This window comes from Hyperolius riggenbachi, chromosome 9 (assembly GCF_040937935.1).
Source record: "Hyperolius riggenbachi isolate aHypRig1 chromosome 9, aHypRig1.pri, whole genome shotgun sequence".
Classification (NCBI taxonomy): domain Eukaryota; kingdom Metazoa; phylum Chordata; class Amphibia; order Anura; family Hyperoliidae; genus Hyperolius; species Hyperolius riggenbachi.
Genome location: NC_090654.1, coordinates 48,482,973 through 48,506,226, shown reverse-complemented (window position 1 = coordinate 48,506,226; position 23,254 = coordinate 48,482,973). Strand labels below are relative to the sequence as shown.

The window sequence follows — 23,254 nt, the reverse complement described above, 5'->3', positions numbered from 1 at the left end:
AGCTGTGGTGGAACTACACATTCCATGAGGCATTGCAATACTCTGACAGCTCTAAGCATAACTCGGGAAGGCAGAGGCATGATGGGATTTGTAGTTTTGTCACAGCTGGAGTGCCAAGGTTAGCCATCACTGACCTAGGTGCTGCACAAGTGAAAAGAATCCTACGAGAGCCCTTAGGAAATGCATAGTCTGTAGTGTTTACCTCCCGATGAGACCCATCCATGAGAACACCGAAGCTCCCAAACTGAGAGCACTGGCAGCGCACGTGTGTCGTGTTCCTGAAGACCATCTCACAGTCCCTTACTGTCCAAGTGCCTGAGGGGTCCAGTCTGTAAGAACAGGGAGGTCCATGAATGACACAAAAGCAGATCAAACAGAAAGATGCACTAAATCACAAAGCTGCATGAATACTTTGTCTTTTCATTTAATTCTAACCGTATAAAAACCTAGCTTACTAAGCGTTAGAGTGCAAGATGACATCACTTGTTCAATTTGAACTCTAAGGGCCCTTTCACACTGGCGCGGTGCAGTGTGGCATTTTACCGCAGCCTACCGCTAGGGCAATGTAAGTCTATGTGATAGTTCACATTGCCTGCAGTGTGGCGTGGTGCGCCGCGCCGGAAGTACTCCATCTAACGCGAGCACATAGCTACGTTACCGTGGGCCACCTGCAGCAACCTGCGGCGGACCGTAAGTCATGTAAGTCTATGGGGATTTGTGCATTTTTAAACTGACCACCGCAGTTTTATGCGTCGTGCGCGTGGAAGCGTATTTAAGCAATATAATTCCGTGCATATTCATCGATTCGCCAACAGGACGTGATCGGCACTTCCTGCTCGGCCTGCCGCCAGACAGGGATTACAATGTACTAATACGGTAATCCCTGAAGGCCTGTTTTAGGCAGTGCGGCCCCGGGACGCACTGCACCACTTCCGCCAATATTCAGTGTGAAACTGGCCTAAAGTGTAATTGCATTGAGCATTGAATAAGAGTAGCGCTTGTAATTTATACTTTCTCAAAATGTCTTGTCTATCTAAGGCCTTATTAAGATAATAGCACTTACTTTCTCCAAAACAATAATGTCACCCAGCCCCTGTACAACAACAGGGCATAAAACTGACATGGGTGGGTAGCGATGTGCAGGTGCTCATTTGTACTGCAAAAAAAATCACCTTTCAATCTTTTAGGACCCATTCACACTTGAGCGTTTTGCCAGCGATTTCGGCAAAACGCTCAAACGCTAGCTATTTTCAAAGCGCTAGGGTAATAAAAGTCTATGGGCCCATTCTCATTTGGGCGATTTGCGCTAATCGCGCAAATCGCCCCAAAAAGCTAAACGCAAACGCGTAGTCTGCACCATTTTCAGGCGATTTCACGGCGATCGCGTTTTAGTGCTATAGAAGTGCAAAACGAGATCGCTAAAAAATCGGCAGGTGTGAATGGTGATTTTTTTGGGGCGTTAATCGCCAAAAACCACCAGAGCAAACCACTAGCAAAATCGCTAGCGTTTTGCGAACAGCAAGTGTGAATGGGCCCTTAAAGTTTTTTTCAGGGATTTTCCAGGTAAAAATTTACTCAGCCCCCCCCCCCCCCCCCCCCACAACAACGCAAAGGCTAAGTGAACTTTTGACCTTTATAAAAACTTGAATATCTCAAAAACTATAAAAGATAGAAAGATGATTTTTGCACTGTGAATGGGTACGCTTACAATACAAGAGGCATATAGAAACGGTATGACGTACTGGTTGGACTGGTTCCACTGTACACACACTGGCTTGCTCCTGTTCACCGTCTCCAGTAACTGAAAGTCTATGACCAGCTGGCCCTCTAGTTCCCCCTGGAGGAAGGTCTGGCCTTGGAGGACTGACACACTCACGATGGGCGAATTCATCACTGGATTCTTGGGGAGTCTAAAAAGGCAAAACACATATTCAATGTACAACAGGCAAAAGAACACCCAAACTGATACATATGGATTCAATCAACCCCTCTTATTCCATATTTCTTGGTGACTTTAGTGTGGAGATCTTCTCATTACAGACCAGCCTGGATTATTAGGAAGCCAAGAAAGAGAATCTTGTTCCTGTAGCTGAATTTCCATAAAGTAAATGAATGAAGCATGTGATGCCTGTAGTATGGGGGGTGAAAATGGTGACTTAACATTCAAATCCTATGAAATGAACTAAAACACCAAAGCATGGTGCTTTTTAGGCATAGGCAAACCAGCCATGTCCACAGATCTAGTCTTAGCACACTGTACTTTATGGAATTCTTATAGCCAACTGCTAGTACTAGATGGTACTTTACAACCTCCCTAGCATTAATCCCGAGTCAGGCTAGGGACAGAAAGCTGCAGAACAGGGTGGTAATCCTGTGCTTGAGTGAGTTTCATGCAGGAGATGCTGCAGACCTCTCTGAGGTATGTTTTCTTCTTGTTTTTAGGGTCTAAAAGCTTGTGAAAATGTTTTATGGCTTTTAGACCTTAAATCTGGAAATAATCATAACGCCAAGGAGGATAAAACAGACCTGAACTCAGAACTCCTCTCTGCTCTAAAAGATACACAGCAAAATAATAACCTTTAAACAAAAAAACATTTTTTTTTGTTACAGCTGATAGGAATCCTAAAATAAATCTGCACACTTTCTACTTCCTGATTCATGGAAGCAGACATATTGTTTACAGCCTGTCCTTTCAAATGAGCTTATCTGCCATCGCTGCCATAGGCACACAGGTGAGGGTTAATTTACAACTTGTGATCAGACACAAATGAAGGGGAATTAAAGAGGCTATCTCTCTAAATACATACAGGGTGCATTTCTCTACATTTTACTTCTGTCCTGTGTAAGGGTTCAGGTCCACTTTAAAAAACCTTAATTGGCACTGTTGTCGAATATTGTAATTCTGATTAAATTTCCAGGACAGTATTCCAACCTGCAAAGACCCCGGCTCTACATAAACAGTATAAAAACAAGGAACACCAAGAGGCCCAATAGTGTAATATGTACTGGTAAATGGTTACTAGATAGAGTAAATATTAATACTCACAAACCAAGGTTACCATTAGGCAACCACTGTAAAGGCAGGTGGGGAGATTTTCCTGACCCCACTCAGGAATAAGAAGTCACTCTCTGTAGATGAGAAAAGGGGGTTCAACCCTCCACCCAGGGTGGACTCAATATTATGCAGGAGAACAGAGGCGCCAAGAGGATAAAAGGAAGCTAAATGAGCTTAAAAATCAAATTCTTGGTAAATGGAGGAGGCAGCGGTGGAACCACTCCCCCCAAAGCAGACACACAACGACTGTAGTAAAGACAGTCAATATATTTTATATATGAACTCCAAATATGCAATGCGTTTCGCAGGTTCGATCCCGCTTCATCAGGCAATAACAACGGAGCAATAGCATATGTGGTCAGTAGAAGCGGTGCCTGGCTCTTCTACTGACCACATATGCTATTGCTCCGTTGTTATTGCCTGACGGGGCGGGATCGGACCTGCGAAACGCGTTGCATATTTGGAGTTCATAAATAAAATATATTGACTGTCTTTACTACAGTCGTTGTGTGTCTGCTTGGTGGGGGAGGGGGGGTTCCACTGCTGCCTCCTCTATTTACCAAGAATTTGGTTTTTAAGCTCATTTAGCTTCCTTTTATCCTCTTGGCGCCTCTGTTCTCCTGCATAATAAACAGTATAATGTTTATAAAGTTGATACACACCTCTCAGTTATTGGAAGGTTTTTTTTTATATGGGTTCATTGAGTTTGGGCCAGTGAGGTCTGGTAATAATTTGTGCATCCTTTACAAACTTATTTTCAGTAAACAACATTATGTCTATGTTAACTATAAATTTCTTATTGTTACCCACAAAACTAATTGGTATAGGCTATGATCTCCCTGTTCACGAGATTGGAGTAGGGAAAAAAAAGGTGTCTTGCATGGAGTGTCAAAAAGGCCAGAAACGGCCCTGCACCGAAGGTTGGATCACAGACCAATATTCCCCCAGGTTATGTTGGGCGAAGTGATTCTGTGAAAAAGCATGAAAACAATACCAGCCTATATTAGGATTCATCTTGCAGTTGATCTGTTACAGTAAACAGGCAATAATGTCAGCTAGCCCTCAAACCCACAGCTTACTACATAATTAGGACCTTTTTTTTTTAAAGGGGTGGTTCTCAGCCCAATAATTTCTTGAGCTTTGCTATTTGTCCAGCAACGGACGTCACCATTCATTAAAGAGAATCTGTACTCTAAAATTCTTACAATAAAAAGCATACAATTCTATTCACTATGTTCTCCTGGGCCCCTCTGTGCTGTTTCTGCCACTCCCTGCTGCGATCCTGGCTTGTAATTGCCAGTTTTAGGCAGTGTTTACAAACAAAAGACATGGCTGCTAACCAGAGTGTGATAGGCTGAGAGGAGCTCAGTCTGTGACTCACACAGAGCCTGCAGGGGGCGTGGAGAGGGTGTGTATAGCTTCTATCCTATCACAAGCAGACCAGCACATTCCTGCCTGAGTGCCTGAGCCCGACAAAGCCGTCAGAGGAAAAAAGATTAGATTATATAACAGAGATAATACAGCCACTGTGCAACTAGGAAAGGCTGCAGGAAGACAGACCACATTAGAACAGCTATAGGAACTTATAGGATAGAAGAAATAAGGCTGAAAATTTTGTTACAGAGTCTCTTTATCAAAGCCCTAGTCCAACCTCCGATTTTTTAATGGATATGATAGGAAATTTGCCTTAGATAGCAGTGCACAATGTTTTGGACATTTTAAATGAATATACAGTGGGTTGCAAAGGTATTCGGCCCCCTTGAAGTTTTCCACATTTTGTCATATTACTGCCACAAATATGAATCAATTTTATTGGAATTCCACGTGAAAGACCAATACAAAGTGGTGTACACATGAGAAGTGGAACGAAAATCATACATGATTCCAAACATTTTTTACAAATAAATAACTGCAAAGTGGTGTGTGCATAATTATTCGGCCCCCTTTGATCTGGGTGCAGTCAGTTGCCTATAGACATTACCTGATGAGTGCTAATGACTAAATAGAGTGCACCTGTGTGTAATCTAATGTCAGTACAAATACAGCTGCTCTGTGACAGCCTCAGAGGTTGTCTAAGAGAATATTGGGAGCAACAACACCGTGAAGTCCAAAGAACACACAAGACAGGTCAGAGATCAAGTTATTGAGGTATTTAAAGCAGGTTTAGGCTACAAAAAGATTTCCAAAGCCTTGAACATCCCAAGGAGCACTGTTCAAGCGATCATTCAGAAATGGAAGGAGTATGGCACAACTGTACACCTACCAAGCAGTGTTGCCAACTCATCCCTTTAATTACTGACACATCTAAGTTATACAGGTTCTGGGGCTATTTGCACATAAGCAGTGCCTTAACTGCATTTACCTAGCCACAAAACCTGTATAATTCATATGTGTCAGTAATTAAAGGGATGAGTTGGCTACACTGCTACCAAGACAAGGCAAGGCCATCCACCTAAACTCACAGGCCGAACAAGGAGAGCGCCGAACAGAAATGCAGTCAAGAGGCCCATGGTGACTCTGGACGAGCTGCAGAGATCTACAGCTCAGGTGGGGGAATCTGTCCATAGGACAACTATTAGTCATGCACTGTACAAAGTTGGCCTTTATGGAAGAGTGGCAAGAAGAAAGGCATTGTTAACAGAAAGCATAAGAAGACCCGTTTGCACTTTGCCACAAGCCATGTGGGGGACACAGCAAACATGTGGAAGAAGGTGCTCTGGTCAGATGAGACCAAAATTGAACTTTTTGGCCAAAATGCAAAACGCTATGTGTGGCAGAAAACTAACACTGCACATCACTCTGAACACACCATCCCCACTGTCATATATTGTGGTGGCAGCATCATGCTCTTGGGGTGCTTCTCTTCAGCAGGGACAGGGAAGCTGGTCAGAGTTGATGGGAAGATGGATGGAGACAAATACAGGGCAAACTTGGAAGAAAACCTCTTGGAGACTGCAAAAGACTTGAGACTGGGGCAGAGGTTCACCTTCCAGCAGGACAATGACCCTAAACATAAAGCCAGGGCAACAATGGAATGGTTTAAAACAAAACATATCTATGTGTTAGAATGGCCCAGTCAAAGTCCAGCTCTAAATCCAATCAAGAATCTGTGGCACGATCTGAAAACTGCTGTTCACAAATGCTGTCCACCTAATCTGACTGAGCTGGAGCTGTTTTGCAAAGAAGAATGGGCAAGGATTTCAGTCTCTAGATGTGCAAAGCTGGTAGAGACATACCCTAAAAGACTGGCCGCAGTAATTGCAGCAAAAGGTGGTTCTACAAAGTATTGACTCAGGGGGCCGAATAATTACGCACACCCCACTTTGCAGTTATTTATTTGTAAAAATTGTTTGGAATGATGTATGATTTTCGATCCACTTCTCACATGTACACCACTTTGTATTGGTCTTTCACGTGGAATTCCAATAAAATTGATGCATATTTGTGGCAGTAATGTGACAAAATGTGGAAAACTTCAAGGGGGCCGAATACTTTTGCAACCCACTGCATGTAAAATACCTGTGGCAACTGTTGCTTTTTGCTGCTGGTAGAGTGGAAGCTGCTTCCACAGCACAAACTCCACGCACCTCCTCCCTATATTGAGAGAGGAAATCACTCTTTGTGGCCAGCGCTGCAGCTAATGTTCTCCCTTGCTCGGTGTGTAACAAAGCACTTAACCCTTCCCATTTTATACTCAGTGCGTTTATAAATGTCTTGTGTGCTTGTCATTTCTCTGCCCTGCCTGTAATAAGAAACCAATACTGACTTCTCTCTTGTTCAACCCTTTCATAAACTCAGGTTGCAGGTAGGGTTAAATACCTCATTACGCACTGAGCTGGGAGGGAGTGTAGCTGCAGTGCTGGGAAGGAGTGTAACTGCAGTGCTGGACATAAAGAGTTAATCTCTCTCAGCACAGGGACAACATGGGCGAGGTCAGGAGCTCTGTGCTCATAGGGAAAGACTGGCTGTCGCCAACATGCCAGATGATGCGTTGCTAATGTATACAAATTGACTGAAGTAGCGCCCTAAAGCAAAATAAAAAGTTATAATTAAATAAACTTTGAGGGAAAGCACTAACTGCTGCTCACTGCCTTTAGGGTCCCTCCCATTTCCTGTTCTGGTAGGTTTCTTATTCACATCATTCCCAGTAATTCACTGGAGCCGCGAACAAGGGCATTTGAATGCGCATTTTCTGTGGAACTGCACATGCCCAGTAAATGGCCCTTGTGCATATCTTCTTTCCTTCTTGCAGGCCTCTTCCTTTCCTTCTTGCAGGCCTTACTGGGCATGTGCAGTGTCTGAACTTGTGCATGTGCAGTAGTAATGCATTCGCTCACTTTTGCTGGTAATGGGCAGGGGGTTCGGAATTGGCACTTCCAGCTGAGAAGATTCGATTAGCTGAGCATCTGAGTATTAAAAATGACCAGAATGTGAATAGGAGTGACCTAAGAGGCAAAGAGCAGCAGTAAGCAAAGCCGGGACAAGGTCCTCCAGCACCCAAGGCTGAGACACCAAAGTGCGCCCCTCCATCCCTGCCACCCCAGCCATCACACACTGATATTAGACTAGGAGGCGCCACAGGGCCCACAACCTCCCCAACACCTTAATATCTAGTTATCTGGCTTGCAGTCACTGCCATGTATCCCCTTTTCTTATTTCTTTCTGCTTCAAACACAATTAGGAATGACAGCTGAATGAATTCTGCGCCCCCTCCTACACTACGCCCTGAGGCTGGAGCCTCTCCAGCCTATGCCTCGGCCCGGCCCTGGCAGTAAGGGCTTTCCACCACAGATTATTTAATCTTACCGTTTTATTTGGCTTCAGGTACCTTTTAAAGCTGTTTAGTTTTACCGATCCTGGCTCTGCTCATTCATCACTGCAGTTGCTACGGAAACCCCCCTCTCTGTATTTTTGGTCAGTAAATTACATCTCAGATGCAGTAAATGGCTTGCTGAGTCAATTCATTAAAATGTCACAGGCTCTATTTACCTCACTTGCTGCATTATTTTTTACTGAAACTTTGAGCGGTTATTAATATATCTCCCGCACATAAGAAGTACATTTAATCTGACGATATGACAAGCGCAGCCATGACAACCTTATGTAAGTGGAGCCATACTTCTCTCAATCACGTAGTGCGTCAAGCAAAACATCACTACCCGGACGGATAAATACTGCCCCACACACAGCGGAATGCCGTAACGCCATGAATAAACTTTGCAGAGAAAATATGCTGCGAGCGTTAAAAGCGATAACCATAATGTTTATTGAATGTCGCAAAGCCTGATGTATTATTTTTGTAACTAACAGCGAGGGATCAGGATTCAGGGAAGGAAGGGCCAAGAACGACTTTCCAAGAATTTATACATTGGAATTAAAGCGGGACTGTTAACTCCTAAAAAAGCAAACAGTTTCACTTACCTGGGGCTTCCCCAAGCCCCCAGCAGCCGTCCTGTCTCGCGCTGGTCCTCCGCGATCCTCTGTTCTGCCGCCGCCAGCTAGTTTTGTTACCGTCGACTTGTAAGTCAGTAGCAACAGCGTCTGCACGTCTCAGGCTACATAAGGAAAGACGGCGGCAGAACGGAGGATTGTGCAGGTCCATCACGGGACAGGATGGCTGCTGGGGGCTTGGGGAAGCCCCAGGTAAGTGAAACCATTTTTTTAGAAGCTTACAGTTCCGCTTTAAGCTTTTTGGGGGGGGCTTGAGGTGTACGTATACATACGCCACTGATAAGCGGGGCGCAGGGTGAGCCGTATGACCCTGCTGCTGCTCAAAACCCGGCGGCGTTAAATACTGATCCGCCTCCGAGACGTAGCAACTCGGAGGGAGAAGTAATTAGGGGACCCCAAATTACCCTTACGCGCCCCGCACAGTATAAGGCCTCGTTCACATCATACGCGCTTCCGTGCGGATATGGAAGCACGTATGATGTGCTGAAACGCAGGAACGGCAGAAGGTCATAGACTGCCCTTCCACCGTTCACATCTACTGCGCTGTGCAGCAGTACGATGCGCTGGACGCGTACTGCTGCCTGCATTTTGCCCGGAAGCGCAGAGCTGATCTCATCACTGTCAATGGATGGGATCAGCAGCGCAGATGGTGTGCGATCGGATCGCACGGCCATCTGCGCTCCTCAGATGTGAATGAGGCCTTACTCTACTGCTATGGCAGTGCCTAGTTTCAGTCTCTTATCGCAGCTCCCTTGTGGCTGCGCCCCCCTCCATTCCCCCTCAGTATCCTAACATGGTCAGCGCCCTTTGACTTAGTCTTCGCACATGCGCTGTATGCTGGGTGGGCTCTGTGACCGCGCTACCCTCTCGTCCTAATCAATGTGCGCACTTGTGATGTGTCCCTGGCGCACACTGATTATGATGAGAGGGGAGCGCGGTCACGGCGTCGACCCAGCATTCAGTGCATGTGCGGCGAATGGGTTAAAAGGCGTCAACCATATTAGCATACTGGAGCCGAACGGAGGGGGACGGAGGGGGAAGCAGCCACAAGGGAGGCGCAGTAAGAGACTGCACACCTCCCCATACACTAACATACCATCAGATTTTATACCACTCAAAAATATAAGCCCTCCCTGAAAATAAGCCCAAGCACATCTTTTGGAGGTAAAGTTAATATAATACAGTGTCTTATTTTCATGGGAAACATAGGTATATCGTTATTTAACCACTAAGGTGCCGCACTATTGTGAATCTACGCCATGTCTGTGGATGTTTGTTCCTGACATGATGTAGGTTTTCAAAGCAGTGGTCCTGCTGTCCCTTCACTTCCTCCTGGCTGAGCGTCAGGGGCGAAGGGACAGCTGCTACGAAACACGACATAGATTTCCAAGTTGTCCCCGGTTAATGAATGAGATCGGGACTGTCGGTTCCTTCTTAACCTGAGTCTGTCCATAAGTTGAAACCCTGTGCCATCTCTGCCCACTTTACCTCCTCTGTGCCCCCTGGGCCTTTAGTGTCCAGTATCACCTCTGTTCCCCCACCTTTTAGAGTCGTTTTCCACAAGCCGCAATCCACTTAAACAAGCAAGCGTTTTGGTGATCGCTAGTGCACCGTGATTTACATGTCAATCGCGTAGCAATTTTTCCATGAGCGCGTTTCGATTTTTGCTAATCGCAATCGTAGTGCCGTGCAATTATTATTACGATGGTGTTTCACTCCCAGCAGTTTACGTCACAATTGCGTTGTGAACCCGAAAAAGAAGCTCTTGCAAGCGCAAACGCCACTTGATTTAAAATTGTGTTTCTCAAAAACTACAGTCCTTTTGAATAAAATTTTTCCTTGACCCACAGAATCACATTTCAAATTTTCAGGCCATTCGTATCGGTGAGTTCTTCTAAGTCATATTTAGGGAAACTGGGGACTACCTGCAGTGTGCTCCTGAAGTGGTTAATCCATTGAAAATGAGAGACCCCTATTTTCTGTTGTTTTATTACCAAAAATACATCGGTCTGTCCATCCAAAATATTCCTGCAGACCACATGCGGACATCCTTACCTGAGATTCCTCTTTTCCGTGCTGTATCGTTTCGGAAGCAGGTCGCCCAGCGTTCGGTAGACAAGCAGGATCAGTATGGTGGCCGCAGGCTCCGGTTCTGGAATGACTTGTCTTTGTGGGGGCACGCTTGTTGTTAAGTTTGTCTCCAAATTAGTCTCCAAAATGCTGGGTGTGGGTAAAACAGTGGGACGGACTTTAAAGGGAAAAAAAAATATCTCAGTCAACATCAGGTTGTAAGATAAACCTATGCAAATACACATAAATAATATTATACTACTGTTCTTATGCCCAAAATACGTACAGAATATATTCTTATGAAGACCAGTGACCAGTTATTTTTGGATTGGCAAAGGGAAATTAGACAATATCCCAGATCTATGTTTCCTAACAGGCTGACGCCTTTTGTGCCGTGTTGTCCTATTGGTTCATGGTGATGTGGGGTTTATATGTGTTATGATGAATTGTAAACATGCCATTATTGTTTTTAACGCTATTTTATCATACCTTGGGCTCCTCTTTTCCCCTTTGTGTTACCGACCCTCCTTCCGGAGGGGTGTTCTCACCCCCCCCCCCCCCCATAACCATCTAGACAATTTTTTACACACAGAACAACCACGACCAGCCCAACTGGACACCCGAGTGGAGTCGGGCTTGTGCATATCCACCTGTCTACAGCGGTCGGTTGCCCGTCTGCAACCTTTCTTTGTGAGTACCACAATTTAAATAGACACGGTAACATCCAAAAGTTCCCCTGGGGGGTACTCACCTAGGGAGGAGGAAGCCTCAGGGTCCCAAAGAGGCTTCCCACGCCCTCCTCTGTCCCACGGGGGTCTCGCTGCAGCCCTCCGAACAGTGGCCCGACAAATCCGTCAGCTGGTTCAAAATTTACCTTTCCAGGCTCCAGCAGGGGCGCTGTTGCGGCTTTCGGCTCCGAAGTAGACGGAAATACCCAATCTCAGTCGGGTCCCCTCTACTGCGCAGGCGCTGAAGACTTGCGCCTGCACAGTTGAGCAGACCCGACGGCGATCGGGTATTTCTGCCTATTTCGGAGCCGAGAGCTGCCACAGCGCCTGCGCAGGAGCCGGGAAGGTAAACATTTACATCGCCGCTGTTCGGAGGGCTGCACCGAGACCCCCAAGGGACGGAGGACGGCGTGGGAAGCCTCATTGGGACCCTGAGGCTTCCCCCTCCCGAGGTGAGTACCCCCCAGGGGAACATTTTGATGTTACAGGTTTTCTTTAAATCTTCACCATTCTACCATTGTTGTGACATACTGCACCATTTGGACTCCCGTTGTCTCTGTGCTTTTTCCCTCCAGGCAGGGGTAGGGAACCTATGGCTCTGGAGCCAGATGAGGCTCTTTCGATGGCTACAACAGGCTCACAGACAAATCAGTAGGAGTTTAGTAGAGGGTTGATTCACTAAGCTACACTGCTCAAGCAGCGCAGCTTAGTGTGGCAGCACAAGTAACATTTTTAAATTTCAACATTTTTGGGGTAGCGTGAGTAAGTTGGTTGTGCACGCTGTCACTTGACAGGCAGCCTATTGGGCCAAAGTGCGGAGATCTCGTCCTACTAAGCGAATCAGTCCCCAAGTCAGCTAGCTAATTGTACAAGCTGTTAGTTGGCATTTCTCCTGTCTGGCTCTCGGGTAAAATGCTGATGTTGCTGAAACCCAAGAGAAGTTGAAGATGTGTCTGACACTTCCGCTACCCGGCAACAGGGGCGTGAGCCCTACTGTCCCAGTTTGAAACATATATGGCTCTCACAAAATTACATTTTAAAAAATGTGGCCGTTTATGGCTCTCTCAGACAAAAAGGTTCCTGACCCCTGCTCCAGGGTGTTCTTTGCTCACCCTACACACCTGCATGCTATTATGTGTATTACGTAAGGATAAATATAACAGGCTGACGCGCTTTGTGCCGTGTTGCCCTATTGGTGCTTGGTGTTGTGGGGTTTTCATGTGTTATGATGAATTGTAAACCTGCTATGATGTGAATAAATAGTATGCATCATGCAAGGTGATTAGATGAACTGTGAATTAATCATTGTGAAGATAAATTATAATATCACTACAGAAGTAGGATTTGTGACCTACCATGTTTCCTCTGCTGGCCCCTTTCTCCATTGCCAGCCGTCATAATTCAAACCGCTGATCAGTGGTAAATTGAGGTGAAGGCAGCTAGTTACACTGTAACAGCGCTTCCGTGAACAGGAAGTGACATCTCTGTTTACTTCCTGCACACGGAATGTATGCTGGGCAGCGGAGAGCGGGGATGCATTTTTATGGAGGAGGGGGTCATCAGGAGGTAAAGTGGCAGTGGGGGAAGGGGGGGGGGGGGGGGGGGTAGACGGACAGGACGGGACTCCCACAACCGCTAGGGTAGGGCTTATATTTCGAGCATGCTCGAAATATGTGATAGGCATTACTTTAAGGGGATGTCCTACTTTTGGGGAAACACGGTATAACTGAGAACAAATGTGAAATAAATATGAACCTTTAGAGATATGGTATAACAACAATAATGGACATTAGTATGTAAATAAGGAAAGAGAAAGAAATTTACACAAGAAGGAAAGAGAGATGTGGTTTAAAACTGTCATGGATGATTTTTATATTAGGAGTTTTTAGAATGTGTATATACCTTTGTTGTAGGCATTTTCGTCAGAATTGATCCGAGGAAGTGGGCAAGCACCCGTGAAACGCGTTGTCTTTTATTAGTACTTGAATAAAACTTTTTACAGCAAGACTGGCCTTGTTCTTCAGAAGAGGTAACACCAACCCTGCCTGTCCTTTTTAAACTGTTAAGAGTTGTATCAAAACCGGATGCCTCCAAGCTTTGTTATTAGTATTGGTGTGTCAGCTTGAGTGACAACAGCTTGTTAAATAACAGCTTGAAGTAGAAATAACGGCGTTTGGTGCATGCGCCATACCAGGGGTCGAGTCCTGTGAGAGCGCGGGTGGACGATGTCCACTTACTTTTTTTAGAGAGTGGACGGCGTCTACCCTAGTATGTGGAGGGGAGGCAGCGCAGTGAAGGGGGAGCAGCGGGCACAGCGGTGAAGAAGGGGGGACATCTCCCCCCCCCCTTCCCTCACCTTGGGGCTCCCCCTTCCTCGCTCTCCCCTCCAGATGGGCGTTGGCAGTGGGTGGGGACTTACCTCCTCCTCATTCCAAACACTGGAGGAAGTTCTGCGTGTTGCTGCTCTGGTCTAGACCAGACCAGACTAGCGGCAATGCAGAGTTCCTTCTGGTGCCTGGAAGAAGACAGAGGTAAGTCCCCCCACACACTGCCAGCCGCCCGCAAAGTTTAATTCTGGAAGGGAGAGCGAGGAAGGGGGAGCCCCAAGGTGAGGGAAAGGGGGGAGATGTCCCCCCTTCTTCACCGCTGTGCCCGCTGCTCCCACTTCACTGCACAGACTCCTCTCCTGCTGGGGACACATAAAGTCCTGGCTACCTAGTCTGAGGACACCAATAGATCTGGCTACCTATTCTGGGAACATCTATACACCTGGCTACCTATTCAGGGGACATCTATACACCTGGCTACCTATTCTGGGAACATCTATACACCTGGCCACCTATTCTGGAAACATCTATACACCTGGCTACCTGTTCTGGGAACATCTGTTCACTTGGCTACCTGTTCTGGGGACAATTATACAAATGGCTACTTATACTGAGGACACCTATAGACCTGGCTACCTATTCTGGAGACATCTATACACATGGCTTCTTATACTGGGGACACCTATGGTCTATAGGTGTCCCCAGTATAAGAAGCTACCTATACTGGGAACACCCATATACCTGGTTACTTATACTGGGAGCACTTACAGGTATAGACCTGGTTACCTATACTGGGGGTACCTTTTTTGGGGGAACTACTCTCATATTATCTGTATTTTTGGAGAACCGCTGCTGACAGACTAAGTGTATTTTGGGGAACAGCTGCCAGATTATGTATATGGAACCACTGCCAGATTGTGTATGTTAGGGGGGACCACTGCTGCCAGATTACATGTCTTTTGGGTGTCCGCTGCCAGATTATGCGTATTTTGGGGAACGGCTTCCAGATTATGTGTATGTTGGGGGAACTGCTGCTGCCAGGTTATGTCTATTTTGGGGGAACCACTGCCATATTATCTGTATTTTGGAGGAACCTCTGCCAGATTACGTGAATTTTTGGTGAAATGTTGTCAGATTACATCTATTTTTGGGGATACACTACGGCACAGCTCAAACTTCCCCGGCAGACCTTTTACACCACTGCTAAGGTCATGTATATTTGGCCCCACCCATAACCATGCCCACATACTGCTGCATGACCACACCCATTTTTCAATGCGCTACGCTCGAGGCGCAGTGGTTTTTGGGGTGAGTCCACTCACCTCTTTTCCCAGGACTAGACCACTGTGCCATACCTACTAATCATACCAGGTCTGTTACTAATGGATTGAGGTCCGCTGACAGAAGTTTAAAACAGACCTTCCCAATTGATGTTCAATCAAGAAAACAATCAAACATGGATTAAGAGGGCCTTCATTTTTCATAGATTTTTGTTGAGATTCAAAGTTTTTTCAAATTGAATATCTAATCCAGGACAGTCCAACTTCATGGATGTGAGTCTGTCTCTAGCTATAGCTGAGCGGATCACGGAGCCGTGAGTGGAGACAAGCGGTGAGAAAGAGATGGGCTTGGCAGAGGCAGTGAGGGGAGGGGAGGGGAAGTGGCTCAGCAAATGGATGGGCCGCAGCAAGAGCTCTCGGCCCGCCAGTTGGACAGCACTGAACTAATGTATTAAAAACGTCTACCTATAGTAAGAGGCCATCAGTCATTTAAGACATTACCTTCCGGTTTAGGAGGCTTCAGGACAAAGGAAGGGAGGACCACATGAGTGTGGGGATCCCAGGACGTCTGACCACGGAAGAGACTGCTGTGATATCGGGGGAAATGTCTTCTGGGAGGGATCTGATTATCCACCCGCTCAATATTTACAACTGCAACAAGAAAGAATGAAACAGTCAATGGACTCTGTACAACGAGAGATGGCAACCCTGGACTGGCCAACGCCCTCCTACACACCCCAGGGCCCAGCGCCAGGGAAACAGGAGGAGTCACCCTTCACAACCAATCATATTCCAGGGTTCAGTTCTACTTTTACACTGGCCTCTATAGAAAATACTATTTCCTTTTAAAACACACACACACACACACACTTTCCAGATACAATTTTTATGACCAATTGATCAAAGGATTATTCACCCTGTACTAATAATTATCTTTCTCGATATCCCAATTCACAACATGGGCAGTGTGAACTACCCCATAGGCTTTCATTGCCCAGGGGTGTGGTAAATTTATGGGCATCTTCAGGACCCTTTTACACCGGGGCATAGCAGGGCTGTAAATTTACCGCACCGCAACGCCCCAGTGTAAAAGGGCCCTGAAAATGGCCATTAACGATACAACCCCTATGAACGAATCTTACGTATGATGGATTTGTTGTATGGTATGATCGGTTCTTCTGTGTGTGACAGATACGATCATTTTATCGTAGAAGTCGGGGAAAAAAATCCAGGTGTTTTCACAAGGGGTCATTTGCAATCATGTATTTCCAATTTTACAAATCCATCATACGTAAGATTCGTTCATAGGGATTGTATTGTTAATGGGCATTTTCAGGGCCCTTTTACACTGGGGCGTTGCGGTGCGGTAAATTTACAGCCCTGCTTTGCCTCAGTGTAAAAGGATCCTGAAGATGCCCCTAAATTTACCACACCCCGGGCAATGAAAGTCTATGGGGCAGTTCACACTCCCCATGTTGTGGTATGCTGCATCGGAAGTTCCCTATCTAATGCGAGCGCATACCTACGTTACCGTGCGGCTCATACAGCGACCAGAAGTCATGTAAGTCTATGGCAACGCATTATTTTTAAAAAAGTTGGTGGCAGCGCTCATGCGTATTTGTTACAAAATGCTTCCGTTTACCCGAAACAGGAAGTGACTGCAAATGAGCATCACTTCTTGTTTTGATCTCGGCCAGACAAGGATTATCGCGTACTAACGTGATAAACTCCAGAAGGCCTGTTTTTGGCGGTGCAGCACACGGTCCGCACTGCACCTCTGCTGCCAAACTGCAGTGTGAAGCCGGCATAAGGGACAACTGAAGCGAAAAGAATATGGAGGCTGTCATATTTATTTAGTTTTAAGCAATACCAGTTGCCTGGCTGTCCTGCTGATCTTTCTGGCTGCAGCAGTGTCTAAACAGAACCAGAAACAAGCATGCAGCTACCGGTAATCTTGTCAGATCTGACAATAATGTCAGAAACACCTGATCTGCTGCATGCTTGTTCAGGGTCTATGGCTAAAAGTATTAGAGGCAGAGGATCAGCAGGACAGCCAGGCAGCTTGTATTGCTTAAGGTATCTTTCACATTTGGACATTGCGTTTTAGGGGACGTTAAGGTCACATAACGTCCCCTAACGCAACGCATGGTGATGGTATTAGGAGGACGCTACATAGAGCTACGTTAAGTGACTCTTGGTGCGCCTTTTTTTGTCCTACAGACTGCGGAGACCACGTGATCGGAACACTCCTCCGCATCACGTGGTCCCGCCAGCCAATCAGCGGCCGCTCCAGGAAGTAAACCCTGCAGTGCAGTGAATAATAATTAGCCATGTGGCTGGCCGCAATAGCGGACTCTCCCCTCCTCTTTAAAAAAACAAAACAAAAACAAATTACTGAGCATGTGCAAACAGTCTAACGCGGCTAAAACCGCATATAACGCACAGCATGCTGCACTTTATTTGAAAGTCTAGTGTTACACTGTAACGAAACGTGGGCACTGTGAACAGCCCATTGATTTTTCATTACTGTGAGTTGGGCTGTGTTACAGGCTGCTCCAACGTGCACCTGTAACGTCCCACTCTGAAAGCAGCCTGAAAGCAAATAAATATGGCAGCCTCCATATCCCTCTTGCTTCAGTTGTCCTTTAACCACTTGCCGACCGCACACTCATACCGTGCGGCGGCAAAGTGGTAGCTGGAGGACCAGCGACGCAGATCTGCGTCTCCAGGTGCTTCCCTAATTAATCAGGAAAGGCCGCTCGCGCGAGCGGCCGTTTCCTGTTAGATCACGGAGCGGGTCTCCGTGAATAGCCTGCGAGCCGCTGATTGCGGCTCGCAGACTAAACGTAAACTTAGGAGACGTATGTCTCCTTTGTTTACATTGTACGGCGCTGCTGCGCAGCAGCGCCGTAAGGCAGATCGGCGATCCCCGGCCAATCAGCAGCCGGGGATCGCCGCCATGTGACGGGACAGCCTGTCACTGGCTGCACAGGACGGATAGCGTCCTGTGCAGCCCCGATCACCGGGGGGGAGCAGGTAGAAGAGGGAAAGGGGAATGTCGCCGCGGAGGGAGGCTTTGAGGTGCCCCCCCTCGCGCAACATGCCTGCAGAACGGAGCGATCAGACCCCCCCTGCACATCATCCCCATAGGGGGGAAAAAAGGGGGGCGATCTGATCGCTCTGCATGTAACATGATCTGTGCTGGGGGCTGCAGAGCCCACCCAGCACAGATCACAAAAATCAGCGTGGGTCCTCAAGTGGTTAAAATTAATTTTGATGGAAAGCTGAAGCTCTTATTTAAAGGGCCACTATCATGAACAACAACGTAAGCTTTGTACATAATAAATGTACATTGCTGCCAGAGTACATTTTTTTTCTATGTTGCTGTCACTTATAGTAGGTCATAAAAAGCTGACAGATCTTACAGATTTTGGACTAGTCCATCTTCTCATATGCGAGTCTCAGTATTACCTTTAATCTTTGCAGAAGCATTCACTGTAAAGGATTCATACAAAGATGCTGGTCAGCTTCCCTACTTGTTTGCACGCTATCTTGGCAGTTGGACTGAGCAAATGCCATTCAGTAGGTGGTTTTGTAAATAAAGAAATAATTGAGAAAACTGAGAATCCCCCACGAGGAGATGAACTGGTCCAAAACCCGTCAGATCTGTCAGATGTTCACTACCTACTTTGAGCTAAGTACCCACAGTCAGACAGATCGGGGGATCTCCACCAATGAACAAAGTTTCCCCAATCCATCTAGCCTGATCTGTATGCTTTGGTTTCCGCTGAAAAACAAACTATCGTTTCCGCGATTGTGCTAATTACCACAGGAGTCTATGGGCATCTAAATGATCGCTCGTTCAGTGGTCCGATATAACGGTCATGATTGCCACGCTGTGAAACATCATTTAGCAAACTTCATTAAACAATTGAACACAAAAACGATTGTTCATTACAAAAAAAGTCACCCGTTGCAAAAAAGTGGTCATAAAAATTGCATAGTGCGCATGGGGATTTAAGTAACAACATTAGTAAAAAATAATTTATAGTGCATTTGACACAGGGAGAAATATATATATATATATATATATATATGTTACAATTTTACACGACAGTTGTCTTAATGTATGGCAAAGGTTTGCTTGAACAGTGGCGGTTACTATTGATTATCACCAAAATTCAACCAACAGTTTCCACTGAGCAAGAAGCAAGAGGAACTGACGTTATCAAAGCCAGCAGTTGACAATCAATTATCTGACAGCTGGTTAATAAACTAGGAGCTGGAGGCCCTGATAGGCTAAATTTCATTCACCTCTACCGGTGACACACAAGCAAAAAAAAAAACAACAAAAAAACAAAGAAGAAGAAGAAAAAAAGGTTATGAAAATACAAAATAGTTTCTGTGGCCACCAAACACTTACCGATATTTGGAGTCACTAGTCCCACGGGGTTCAGGTAGGTGAGTTTCATGTTGCGGGCCAGGGTACAGGTGTATTCCTGAAAAAGTTCCATGAGTCCTGCACTGCCCCGGTCACTGTGCATCAGCGCCCCCCAGTGCTCTCTGTTGGACTGCATGAGCACAGAACTTCCAGAGCGGAAAAGGTTCTGCAAAAGAAACCAGGACAGTTTATCATTAAGGTTTATAACAATTTGTTACACAAGAACAACTCCACAATTATGAATATCTTAGAGGAATAGTTATAAAGGTTAGAACACAGTTTCTTCAGAAAAAAGTGATCGGACAATACAACCAGTAGGAACAGTACTGACAACTCAGGAAAAGGAGACTAAAAATAATCACTGATGATGTTTATTAATACACTGAGTGGCCAAAAATTAGAGACACCCTCTAATAATGAGTTGGTCCACCTTTAGCTTTGATCACAGCTGATATTCTTGGCATGGACTCAACAAGATGCCGATACCGTTGCTGAGGAATGTTGGCCCATGCTGACATAATGGCAGCTCTAAGTTGGGTCAGATTGGATAGTGGCGTTTCCAAGCTTTCAACTTTGCCCCACAAATGCTCAATAGGATTAGGGTCAGGGGACTGAGCTGGCCATGGAAGCAGGTTAAACTCCGATTGATGTTCCTCAAACCAATTTGAAACCAATCAAGCACGGTGGCAAGGGCCCACAGTAGGCGTCTTTTCCGATTATTCTGATACTGAAGGCACTCTTGATTGTCTTCTGCTGCTAAAGCCCATCCTTTGCAAAGTCCATCTTGTGCGTTGGGATATGTTTTGTGATGCGCCTGCATTGAATTAAGCTGTAATTTGGCGTGTTGTTGCCCTTCTGTTGCTGCGGACTATGCGTGTACTCGCTTTTCACCTCTCTCGTTCACCAGCCTTTTTTCGAATAGAGTACTGTTTTTAGCTTGAAGTCTTTTTATCTCAACTGCCACTCTCTAAACACCCAAGATACTATTGGGTGAGAAAATCCTAAAAGAGTTGTCATTTCAGAGATGCTAGCACCAGTTCTTCTTGCACTGACGATAATCCCTCGCTGAAAGTCACTTAAATCTTTCGTCGTACCCATTTTGACATTAACTTCCGGGATAACTATTCCGTCCGAAGCTGAGCGTTCCTTATATAAGCAACTCTGCACTGTTACGCCACTGTTGGACTGGTTTACCTTCAAATAAAGGGTGGCTCTAATTTTTTGGCCGTTCAGTGTACTACCTTGATCAATAATTGTAATAATCACTAATGATACAGCTGAAATCTTCAATTCCCTGCCCAGTTCTTCCCAGTACTGAGACTGCACATGAATAAAAAAAATGGCAACATTCAGGTAAAAGCAGTTAAAAAACAAACAAAAAACAATGAGTTCTTGTTGTTAATTCGTCAGCCTCTGTGGTGACTCAGACCAGAGATGAAGAATTATTTGTGGCAAAGGTCGTGATAAGAAGCAGCAGCAGGTAAGTGATGATAATCAGTAATGCAGCAGTACATAAACATTGGTGAATAAGGCCAGTGTTACCTCAGTGAACTGGGCATCCTGGGTAGCAGTAAGTCCGAATCCCTCTTGCCTGTTCTCAAACTGCATGAGGTGTGACAGCAGGTGGTAGGTGATGTGGACATCATTCCCGAAGTACTGCTCCATGTGGTCGGTCACCGAGCGAAGGCGAAGGGACAGTTTTTTGGCCTCAATGGTGTTGAGCTCGGTCTCATTCCTCTCTAAGCTCTCCAGCTGTTAGGTAAAATACAGGTACATTATAAAATCCTGATTAGACGCTAAAAGCAAATGGGTGTTGTGGAAATTTGGGTGCTGGAGATAGTCGTGACTCGTAGAAAATCCGTAATATTACCGATATTCTACTACTGACCAATGGTAATTCCAACAGTAAAATATTGGTAATTTTTTTCGAATATTTTACTATCGCTAAACCTAACCCTATTCTATCATGAGTCCTCTGTCTACCGATGGCTGACACTAACTGAATCCTCCACAGATGCCTAACCCTAACCGACCCCCCCACCGCCACCAAAGCCAAACGCTAACCAACCCCCCTCCCACCGGTCCAGTAACTAACCTTAACCGACCCCCTCTCCCACCGATACCTAACCAAACACCCTGCTGCAAAATCTGCCGATATTTAACACAGAACCCTCAGCCACAAAATGCGCCGATATTTAACATCAAACCTAACCCAATTCTGACACAAGCTCTCCCTCTACCGATGCATAACGCTAACTGAACCCCCCACAGATGCCTTACCGTAACCAACACCGCCCATGACTAACCCTAACTGACCCCGCTCTCACCGATCCAATACCGAACCCTAACCAAACCCCACCTCCCAACCGATACCTAAACTTAACTAAACCACCCACCACAAAATCTGCTGATATTTAACACTAAACCTAATCCTATTCTCACACGAGCCATGGTCATTGAGAATGGGAAATGAGATCAATGTTCCCCACGGAGATAGCAATAAAAATGTTCTCAATACAACATCATCTTTTTTTCTCTCTCTTCTCATCGTCCTTTGGACAAAGTCAACAACAACAAACAGTGAGGCTAAAATTTCTCAAGAGAGACATAGACAGTGATGAAAAGCCCTGGCATGGTTTAACCTTTAAGACTGAACTCCAGACTTATCTAGCATAAGCTCATGTAACCTTATTCTGGTGCTGCTTCCTCTGGCCTTCCTGTGACTCCTCAAGTCACCTCTCTCTATCAATGCCAGAAGACCCTTTCCACCTTATTACTATATGAAAAATAAAATAAGGATGCCACCCAGCACCACAGTGCCATGAGGGCAGGTTAACATCGTCATTTTAAACATACCCACCCTAGTGAAGGCCATTGCTGGATCCACAAAGTTCAAATAACAGGTTCTTGATTTCTGGAAGCTGATGAGTGCACCTCCGCCACAACTCACCTTTCAGTACTCTTCTTCATCCATTAAGTTGGCCTTTTAAGAACTTCATAACAATGTATAGTCAAAGAACCTAGAAGGGCAGGCAGAAAGTTGCAAACCAGAATTGCAACAGGAAGATGCTCAACAGTAGCCAGAAACCAAGAAACTGTGTGGATTTAGTCTCAGCCTCCTAATGAATAGATGTGACTGACACACCTAAGCTCCTCTCCCTCATGCCACAAGATAGCACTGGGCGGAACTGTATTTTATTGTGTCGACATGGTGCAAACCAGTGCCATCATAGGTCCTTCTGCAGTGCCATCATAGACCCTTCTTCAGCGCCATCATAGACTCTCCTTCAGAACCTTCAGGAGCAGAAATTCTGCCCAGAGCAGAGACCTGCATGCTCATACTGACGAACCCTAGCAGCATACAAACCGTTCCTCTAGAACTGTAGAGCCCACACTTTCCTCTACCCTCTGCATGTATCAGACCTGTACTCACATTCATCCACCCTACCAAATCACAATGAGTAGAGTGCTCGTTGGAGAAGGTGACTGGGTAGCCATACAGTTGGCTGAAGCTACGCGAGGGGTGAATGCATTCTGAAAAGCAGGCAAACTACCTAAAAATGATGCCATTTGCTTTGCTACTGGTAACTTACCAGCCCAGAGAGTTCCATAAATGCAGGAGAGGTGCAGTTGAACAGGTTAGGTTCCATCCAGCCCTTAACATCATCACAGCTTCGGAGCGCAGCCCCTGGAAGACCCATATGGAAAGTTAGGTTGACCACACAAGAGAGTCTTTGACGGTTGTGAAAAAAGGAGCGCATACAGAAGAAAAGGCAGCACTTCAAGCACTGGATACTTTGAGAATCAGAAGAGATTTGCAGGGAATTTCAAAAGGAACAAGCAAGACTATGTCCATCCTAAACTTAATGTGCAACTTCTACATGGAAAATTAGAGAACCTCC

The 23,254-nt window shown here is 45.8% G+C and overlaps 1 protein-coding gene across 1 annotated transcript in view; it reads right to left on the bottom strand.

Annotated features, from left to right (window-relative positions):
• The window catches only part of CELSR3 (cadherin EGF LAG seven-pass G-type receptor 3), a 297,920-nt gene that overhangs the window by 37,598 nt on the left and 237,068 nt on the right, over positions 1-23,254 (bottom strand). The window contains exons 19-25 of the mRNA XM_068254819.1: positions 22,946-23,040; positions 20,895-21,104; positions 19,335-19,518; positions 15,413-15,562; positions 10,562-10,754; positions 1,743-1,910; positions 203-329 (exon numbers count right to left, since the gene is read on the bottom strand). Coding sequence (XP_068110920.1) covers positions 203-329; positions 1,743-1,910; positions 10,562-10,754; positions 15,413-15,562; positions 19,335-19,518; positions 20,895-21,104; positions 22,946-23,040 — 1,127 coding nt within the window. The remainder of the gene's footprint in view (positions 1-202; positions 330-1,742; positions 1,911-10,561; positions 10,755-15,412; positions 15,563-19,334; positions 19,519-20,894; positions 21,105-22,945; positions 23,041-23,254) is intronic.